This window comes from Solanum pennellii, chromosome 6 (assembly GCF_001406875.1).
Source record: "Solanum pennellii chromosome 6, SPENNV200".
NCBI lineage: Eukaryota > Viridiplantae > Streptophyta > Magnoliopsida > Solanales > Solanaceae > Solanum > Solanum pennellii.
Genome location: NC_028642.1, coordinates 6,677,233 through 6,687,414, shown reverse-complemented (window position 1 = coordinate 6,687,414; position 10,182 = coordinate 6,677,233). Strand labels below are relative to the sequence as shown.

General features: G+C 31.2%; 1 protein-coding gene across 2 annotated transcripts; it reads right to left on the bottom strand.

Moving 5' to 3' along the window:
• Positions 1 to 358: 358 nt before the first annotated feature.
• On the bottom strand, positions 359 to 6,244 carry LOC107022084 (pentatricopeptide repeat-containing protein At2g28050). 2 transcript variants are annotated; one of them, XM_027917583.1, is made up of 4 exons: positions 5,831 to 6,244; positions 3,888 to 5,731; positions 3,105 to 3,338; positions 359 to 1,009 (listed from the first exon to the last, which is right to left on the bottom strand). In XM_027917583.1, exons 1-2 carry the CDS (start codon positions 6,199 to 6,201, stop codon positions 4,534 to 4,536), a joined length of 1,569 nt encoding a protein of 522 aa, XP_027773384.1. In that variant the 5' UTR covers positions 6,202 to 6,244; the 3' UTR covers positions 359 to 1,009; positions 3,105 to 3,338; positions 3,888 to 4,533. The 2 variants fall into 2 exon arrangements, with proteins under 2 accessions (XP_027773384.1, XP_027773383.1); XM_027917582.1 differs by having other exon boundaries at positions 359 to 715.
• Between the last annotated feature and the right edge of the window lie 3,938 nt (positions 6,245 to 10,182).

Sequence of the window (10,182 nt, the reverse complement as noted above, 5' to 3'; positions counted from 1 at the left end):
TTTTTTATTATTATTTTATGTTTATTATTATTATTATTATTATCCTATATTTGATATATATTAAAATCATCATGTTATTATTATATCAATATTTAATTATTTATTTATTATTATTGATTGAAATTTTGTACATTTTCATTTAATAAAAGTAATAATCTAATTAAAATAGATTCTTCAAAACACTTTTTAAAAAAGATATATCTTTACCGTTATACAGACATGTGTTGTCTCTATTCCTTTTTTGCCTAAGTCTTAAAACATAAAAAGTTTTAAATTCGAATAATTTACAAACCAACAACAACAAAACCATACCCAATGTGGTTACATAAATGGGAAACTTACAAGACAGATTATGGCGTTAAAATCTTTAGCATCAAAACAATTCAAATTAAACCAACTTACAACATACATAGCACAAATCAGAAACTTACAAGCCTAATTATTTTGTCAAATAATTTGTAAATAACATAAATATTCTAACAAGTCATCACTAATCTGCCATTAAATCAGATTAGGAACCCAATTTGTGATGAAATAAATAAAGCCACATTGTCACAATGTTCCAAATTCAAACTTACTTGCAAGCAAAATTATGACAACGGACACTGCTTGCACAAGATGTTGCAGATGATAAATCAAATCGAATTCCCTGATGACAAACTTGGTCAAAGCATTAACTTGAGTCTATTGTCATGGTGCTTTGAGTTCCCAGTTTCTACATTTCATCAGACACGACTTTAGGATATATGTAAATCTTGGGCAACTCAAAACATCAAATCCTAAAGATGTCATTTTCTTTACTAAATAGGACTTAAAGAGTTCGGGACTAATCCCTGCTAGCTTCCATGTATGAAGAATTTGATCAAGACAGTTTAAAAGCAACTAATAACATAGACTACGTTGCTCAAACTCATTAGAAATGTTTCTGTATGCTTGTAAGATCCATTATCGTCCAAAAATTGTGCATTTTGGAGAATCCGACACAAGTGTGGCAACAACTTTGGAGAGCCTAGCAACATAGAATATGATGGTGTTCATAAACTTTACAATTTTCTTGACTTCCAGAAAACACAATAATTTATATCGATCAATTATGTATGTGTTCATAACAAATTACCTGGGTTATCTGTCATATTGATTCCACTCCATTCAAGTTTGTTTCATCATTCTAATAAGTTACAAGTAATGTGTCTTATGAGGTAAATTAAGGGGTTTTTATTAGTTTTTTTGGTCAAACTTTCAAGGTATTGCTATTTTCGTAAGTGATTTTTTTGTGAAGTTCTTTCACAAAAAGTACTTTTGGAGAAAAGCAGTTTGTGTTTAGTTAATCAACATTAAAAGCACTACTATCAATATTAAAGCAATAGTTTGTACTTGGCAATTGATTCCACTCCATTCAAGTTTGTTTCATTCTAATAAGTTACAAGTAATGTGTCTTATGAGGTAAATTAAGGGGGTTTTATTAGTTTTTTTGGTCAAACTTTCAAGGTATTGCTATTTTTGTAAAGTGATTTTTTTGTGAAGTTCTTTCACAAAAAGTACTTTTGGAGAAAAGCAGTTTGTGTTTAGTTAATCAACATTAAAAGCACTACTATCAATATTAAAGCAATAGTTTGTACTTGGCAATAGTTCTAGAAACACATTATTTTTTCCTAAAAGTTTAGTCATATACCTCAACTCTCTAAAAATAAGCGCCTTTGAAGAAAACAAAGTATTTTTGACCTCTCAGAAACTTAGTCAAACATGCTACAAATCTCATACTTATTTCCTAGCGAACATACAAGTCTCAAACTAAAACTATAAATAGGACGAGTGGGCATACGGTCTCAATTTATTTGATAATTTAATAATCGACCTTTAAAAGAAAACAAGTATTTTTGACCTCCCAGATACTTAGTCAAACATCCTACAAATCTCATACTTATTTCTTAGCAAACACAAGTCTCAAACTAAAACTATCAGTATGAGGAGTGGGTGTTCGGTCTTATTTATTTGATAATTCAATAATCGGCACTTAAAAGTAGATATCAAATACCAAACTTTTAATCAGTAAATCAAACTTCGATTTAGTACCATATTCGGTAATACCATATTAGAGTTGAAGCCGACTAATTATAAAGCTAATACTATTGCTCCAATTATTTCTGTTTTTTCAATGTGGATGCACGATATAATAGAAGATCAACAAATAAGAATAAATCAAATAAAGCAAATTGACACAACTAAAAGACATATGTGCCACCCCCAAGGCTTAGCTCGAGTGGCTAAAGGTGGAGGATTTGTTGCTTAGGTCGCAAGTTCAAGCCAAAGGGAAGCCTGATATTTAAGTGGAGAAGGGTAGAAGGGCAGGCCCATTATCCACCTAGTTTAGAATGCTGCGATTGGTCCAAAAGGGTAGGTCACATACGGATTTCTCAGCTATCAAAAAAAAAAAACGACCTATGTGCCAAGGAATTAAAATCAAATGCACTACAAACACAAAAGGACAACCAATGCGAATTGTAACAGAAGCATTTGTCTGATCTTTTCAGATTCTAATGTTATGATCAAATGTAATGCTATTGAGTAGTAAGTAATAACTAGGAAATACTACCCCACTACAACATTCTAAATATTTATCACTTTGTACAGTTGATCAGAAGTCAGCACATAAAAAGAAGAAAATCAAATTTAACCATTTCTTTTGTTGACGCTTCTGGATACATATGTATTTGGGTTGTTTATGTGAAGTCTTTAATTTTCTCTTTGGAGTTGTCCTGATGGGCCTGTTGATATATATGGTCTTCATTAAGTAAATAATTCAGTTTTCGAAATCGTACTAATGTCTCATACCAAACCTAACTCTGAATATCGTAATTCTAAAAAATTTCTCTTCAATACCAAATACCAAATTACCAAAATCCTCAGTTAGAATTTTGATATTTTATGCTCAGCCCTAACTATAAGTCTCTTGACAAAGATCAAATCTCATGCAATTGTAAAAGCAACAACTAAAGCAATAACCCCAAATAGCTGAAACAAATGTGGACTATATAAGCATACAACTGAAGTGTTGAACAAATGCAATCAAATTCACAATATCACAGAAGGCGAGGAATGCTTACATGGATATAGCTCGATAATAGTTAACTGCACCAATGAAACCAATCTAGTGAAACCATTGTTCAAACTCTCTGGCATAGTAATCCAACTTCCTTCAGAAAGTCCCTATGAAAGGGCAGTGGGAGCATCAGGGATAGCCTCAAGGCTTTGGGCACAGAGTTGCAGTATGACAACATTTTCTTAAAAACAGACTTAGCGCAAATTGGAGCACACTCAGCTTCAATTTCACCTGATACCTGCAAGGTAAAATAATAGTGGATATTTTGCTGCTGAAATTACCAATAAAAATTTAATCTCAAAAAACCTAATTTCTTGTCAAACAAAGTGGTCTTACAACCATTAGATCACCAGAAAGAGGAGCAAACTCAACTTGTTACCGCTAAATAGATAAGTCAGGGACAGACCCATTTAGTCCTGACTTTTCAACAACTGAGGTGAAAACGAACTCTTTTCAAGTCAAAGTCCAAGTCAAAGTGGCTTTTTATGGAATGTGGTTAGAGGGTTAAAATGAAAATTAGGGGCAAGTTAATGGGACTGCCTATGCATTTGGCCAATAGTATTCTTAATATTATTATTGACAAGAGTATAGACACCAAGTTTAGGTACAGATTATAGATAAAAAGTACTAATGAGTCGTGTCATATGAAATTTAGGCTTTGATTTGACTAGGGGAAGGCAAAAGGGGGGAGATGAGAAAATAGGCAAAAGAGTATAAAAGTTTGCAATTTTTTGTTTGGCTCGTATAGAAGATGGGGGAAAATGAATGAAGAGGAAAATTGATTTACCTTCAATGCACAAGTAGTGAATGTGAAGAGACAACGGGCAAGCATATGGTTTCCTCATTTCTCTGAACAAAAAAGTAGAGTTCTTTATCCTTCACTTCCTCCTCTCCGTTTTACTTTTCGTTGTCTTCCCTTGATTCCCAAACAAACTTTTCCATAGATAACGAAGAATCCATCATATCTGAACTAGGTATAATCAGGCTTTTTCAAAACACATTGGCAGTCTGTCAGATACACTAAACAAATTGGAACATACACAACTGAATTTTTGACACATTTTGAGCATGGTATATCCCGCGTTGTAGCCCTTCGTATTGTGTCGTCTTGTTAAAAAATATGACTGTTTTTTCCCATCCAAATCTCCATTTAAGAAGAACTAAAATTTATTCAGTCTTGCATCAAGGAAATGAAAGCTTCTCTGTATATGGTTGATGAAGGAAAATAACTCCCAAGGTGATAATTGACAACCCACATCATTTCCAGCCTGTTTTCTCGTCCAAAAATCTAGCACTATCAGGACAAAACCCGCACCCCTTGACACACAAGGCAACCAACGTCCTCAAAAATTTCCTTCAGTGCCACATCATCATGGGTTCTTTTCAGTTAGGATGCAGTGTCCTCCTTCTCAGAAAAACAAGTAAGCAGCATTTCACTTTATATACTCATTTATTACTGCTGAAACATTAGTCATTTCAGCAGAATGTGCATCCTCGTGCCGTAAACTAATAGTATCAGAGTAAAAGGTTGTTTTAAAGTTGTTCTCATTTTCTTTGCGTTTGTGAACCAACTTTTCAGAAACTGAAATTCTTAAATTATCGACCAGTGGAATAGTAGCTAACTTCTGCCTAGATACACCCCTTTTGATTAAAGGTGTTAACCAAGATATTGCCTCTTCAGTCCGATCTAACTTGAGTAATCCATCAATTATCAGCTCATACATAGATGTATCAACAATCAATTCTCTCTTCTCCATCAATCTAAGTACGCTAACAGCTTCCTCTATCATTCCAGCCTTGAAGTAACAGTAAATTAAGATGTCCAACATACTTCCATCCAACTCAACTCCCTGACCCAGCATTTTATCTACGAGCTCTTTCGCTGCACTTACCTGTCCTTTATCACAAAGACCTTTTACCAAAACTGAATATGTATCACCATTAGGGCAGATGACTTTCTCAATCATCTGCCTGAACAATGAAAGTGCCCTTTCCATATTCCCTAGCCTGCAATATCCCTTAATCATCAAATTATACAAATGGATATCCACTTTAAAACCCTTGACATACATTTCCAAAATCAATCTCTCGGCATCATCAATCTTCCCACTACTCAAAAATCCATCCACCAAAAATTTGTAAGTCTCAACATTTAAGTCAACTCGTTCCCTTTTCATCAAGGCCAAAGTGTAGTTCATTTCTTCGAAATTCCATCTCCTAGCACAAGCATCCACCAAGGTATTACATGTAATAATATTAGGCTTCACCCCTTTAGATAACATTTCCTTCACCAATTCTCCAGCCTTCTTTATCTCCCCTCTCCTACACAATCCATCTACCACTACCGTCAACGAAAATACTGAAACCTGAATACCTGATTCAACCATTTGATAAAAGAATACCAGCGCTAACGCGATCTGATCACACTTCAAAAGATTAATCAAATGAACAGTACATGTTCTCTCATTAATCTCAATTGCATTTAGTTTCATATACATGAAAATCTCCAAAGCCTGGTTGAATTTTGCGTTATCAGATAAAGCTTTAAGAAGCAAATTGAATATTTTTGAAGCAAACTTTGATTGAACATTGTGCTTCTCAAAGAAAGAAGCTACAACAGCAAAAGGGCACCTGAAAATTTTCAATTCTTTAAGCATCAAAGAAGGAACGAAACAATATTGATTATCAAATCACAAAAGAAGAAAACTAGCTCTAAAAGTAAAAGGGTACCTGAAAGTTTCAATATTTGGGACTAAAACTAATAGGGTCTCAGCATATTCAAAGTATCCTTCTTTGACAAGCCTACAAACAAGTGTCAAGTGGGTTTCAACACCAATCTTGAAAGTAATGAAAGATTGATTAAGCAAAAGGAAATTGAAGAAGTGGAGGCATTTAGGTGTGTTGATATGTGGGTCAGATAAAATAAGATAAATCAAATTGGGAGTGAGGTTGGAGAGAAGAGTAGAGGGTGCAATGACTATGGGGTTTAGCACTGCATTGATAATGGTGTCTGCAATTTTTGCTCTATGGTGAAGATGGGGATTTGGGATTTGCCATTTTTTCAGAGTTCTTAGGTTTTGGAGTACCTTTTGGACTGACATTCTTTGGATTGGGAGGAGAAAATCAATGTAATGGTTAGGGGCTTTTTAGCTGAAGTAGGACATTACTGGGCTTCAAATTCTCACACTATATAAATCTCATTAATTTAAATTTTTATGAGATAAGTGTCAAAAATACAACTGAACTATTTATTTTTTTTTGAGTTTCATATCTAAATTATTGAAAGTATTAATTTTATACTTAAACTATCACTTTTGATTTTGAGAAACACACCTCAGTGGTGTGTGTAGTGCACTCTCTCTTTTATATAAAAAACTTTGACACATGGCACTCCACATAGATAAAATATTTTATCTAGATAAAAATTAAATAGTAAAATTTAATATTAGTTAAAAATTAAAGATTATCATACATATAAAAAATTAAATTATTTTTCTTATTTTACTCCACCACCTCCTCCATGTACCCCTCCCTCGCGACAACGCCATCTTTTTTTAAAAAATCATTTATAAAATATTGATAAAAATTTCATATTTCATCCTCCCCGTACCCCTTCCTCCGATAGAAATTGATATTATTTTATTTAAAAAATCTACCCCATCCTATTTAATTTTCCGCTACTAATTTTAATTTTTTTTTATGTTTTTCTTATTTTGTGTTATATATGCACGTACATATATCTTTAGAAAAAAAATTTCACTAGTGTACCGAATATAACATAAACAACTAAAAAATATAAAAAGTCTTGTGGCGGCAAGCAAAAAATATTTTTGATATGTATATCTAAACACTGGAAAAAAAATTGAAAGCAGAGGGTTAAGTGGGATGGGTAGAATTATATTTTTACGAAAATAAAATAATATCTAAACTAGTATTTGATGAGGGGGAGGAGATGAAGTAAAAAATGAAATACTTTTATAAAAGAAATTTGAGCAAAATAAAAACTTTGAAAATTGGTGTGGGGTAAGAAAAATATTTTACATTTTATTTTATAAAGAAAATATTATTTTTTATAATAGTTTTTTAATTTTTAATTTTAGCTAATACTAATAATTTATTTATTTTTTGTCAAGGTTGAATATTTTGTTCATGTGGAGTGTGATGTAGAAATTCTTAAAAATAAAAGAGAGAGAGTGTATTACAAATATCATGATGAGAGTGACATAAAAGAGATGTGTGTTTCTCAAACTAAAAAGTAATAGTTTAAATATGAAAATCAAACTTTCAATAGTTTAGGTAAGAAACTCAAAAAAAATGTATAGCTTGGATGTGTTTTTGATACTTATCTCAACTTTCATTATTAAAATTTTTATTAGTTTCTCTATCATATTTTGTGCTTAGATATATGAGTTTAAATCTGTAAAACATATGTATTGCTGAATTCGAAAATTGAGATATATATTTTATTTATTTAAATTAATTAGTTATAACTTATTTTCTTAATCAGATAAATAATTGAGATACATAATGATACATGTATCCATCAATTTTGAAAGTTGAGTTAAATTAAAAAGGTATAACTAATTTACTCAATTAAAAGATTAATTGATGAATTTTGTATGTATGGTATAAAGCTTAACAAGTTTAGATGTGCTTACTTTTGATGTGAAATTTGTATAAAATTGTATATTATTTGAATGAATTGGGTATAGGTTATGGTAAATTTAACAATATTGTTGGATTACCATCCGATTTGAATAAAAGATATCACCGATTTAGGGATAGTAAATAGTTGAATTTGGTTGAATTTGTATGAGTTAAAAATGGTTTGCACATAAAAAAAATGTAATAACCCGATTCGTCCATATTCTATATGGATAAATATGATTTGGATAATTAATGGATAGATAGGATATGAGTTTATCCATATTTTATTTATATTGGTAGGAGCAGTATTTTAAAAGGTGGGGGTGTGAGACAGAGTGTTTTACTAGCACAGGGCAAGAGACGTGGGATGTAAGCCCTATGCATCATTAAATTTTTAATTTACAATATATATAATAATATAATAACACAAAATTATATTTAAAAAGTACATCAATACTTTGAAAAAATTACAAACATCATTAAGGAAACTCAATAAAATAAAACTTTTAACATGATTATACATATATAAATAATTTAATATCTTAACTTCCTATTAATAAAAGAATCATTATTTCTAAAAAATAATTTTTATCATATTAAAAAATTTACCACCCTCAAAGAAAACAATTAATAAAACTTACTAGTATTATGATAAAAATACCACTCCATTATGAATAACAATAAATTTACTTTCAAATAGTTGAATAAAATATGATAATTTTGAGACAAATGACAAAATCATGAACACCAATGATAAGTGAAAAGTAAAATTTCTATGTATTTTTACAAGACATGTTACGTAATATATAATCGCATTCACAGAGTTACCAAACAGTAAAGATGTGATAGTACAATTTGTTATTTGAGTTATTCTCAATCTTCGTATCTCTATAGATTAAAAAATTATTAAGTACCATTCACTTATTCAAGAATTATGAGGGTCAACAATGTTAAGTGAATATTTTAACACATAGATTGTGTAAGTCCGTTAAACGAGCCTCGACCGTTGGACGTTAAGCATGGTTAGGGTGTACAGTCGGGCACTTAGAACATAAGTCTTACAGAAATAGCCCCACATTTGAGTCTCGAGGCATTTTTCTAGAGCTCTGCCCCAGCCGAGTCCTAACAGTGTTTTTTAAAACACTAGATTGGTCACTTAAAATAATGAAGAGAAAATACATTTAAAAAAATCATAAACTTGGTCGCGAATAACTTACTTTCGTACTTAAACTATATGGGCATTTAAATACCCCCCTTAACATCTTTGAAGCGATTTTTTTTCATCCTAAGACGATAAAACCACTCTCACCACTACATCATAGCCACATAAGCGCCACATAATAACCATGTAAGCACCATATCATTAATTTTTATTTCTTTTTACTGATTCACTATTTTTTTTAAAAAAAACTTTTTTAAAATTAGTTATATCAATAGATTAATTTATAAATGCATACCCCAACCCCCTCTCTTTCTTCTTTCTTGTTGTTCATCATTATTCAAACCCTCAATACTTACTTTTCTTCTTTTTCATCTTCAACAATTTTTTAAGTTACTTTAAAGAAGAAAATTCACTATAATATTCACATCATCTTCTTAGAACCCTCCCAGCGAATTTACCCTCTCGGAGTGGAGTTTTTTGAAAGCTAATTTTTTCTTGACAACTCAATAAGAAATAAAGATTGCATAAGAAAGTTCCCCAAAAAATATAAATTTTATGAGAAATATTTGAATGGATCTAAAAATCAAAATGGGTCACTCAAAGTTTAAGAAAGTTTACATTTGTCAAATCGACGTCAATAATATCTAGTGAGATCGATGTCAATAAAATGACATTAGTATTAAATTTTACGGACTAGTAAAAGACTAGTGAAATGAAAATAGTGAATAGAGGTGGGGATGAAGATGGAGGAGGAGATGTTTCAATGGAGTAAGATGTGTATTGAGGAATATAACAAAATGAAAAAGAAATTAAAATTGAAGAAATTAAAAAGGGGACCCACTAATTTCATTTATATCTTTTTTAAAAAAACACATCATATATTTTAAAGATTTAATATATAAAATACACTATTTAAATAAACTTTTTATATATTTACCAATAAAAAAAGGCCATGTGTAGGGCTTTAAAAATTCAGTTTCTTTTCTCTTTTTTCATGCACTTTCAGGAGAGTGCACTTTGTTTCTCTGCCACATCTTCCTTATGGATATTTTAATCACTTGAAAGATGTTACGGGATATATAAACACCCGTATAGTTTAAGAACTAAAGTAAGTTGTGCTGTCAAGTTTAAATTTTTTTTAATATGATTAAAATTTATAAAGTAATTTTTTATCCTACCCACTCCCACCCCTACCTCCAACTCACCCACTCCCTAACTTTATTTTTCCTAATCCCACCTCACCATCTTCCCCCCTCCACCCTCCCCTCGCCCT

Excerpts from the sequence above, each read along its gene's own strand:
- LOC107022084 (XM_027917583.1), bottom strand. The coding sequence starts at position 6,201 with ATGTCAGTCCAAAAGGTACTCCAAAACCTAAGAACTCTGAAAAAATGG. Across the intron at positions 5,732-5,830 it reads CCAAATATTGAAACTTTCAG|GTGCCCTTTTGCTGTTGTAG; the intron begins GTACCCTTTTAC and ends GAAAATTTTCAG.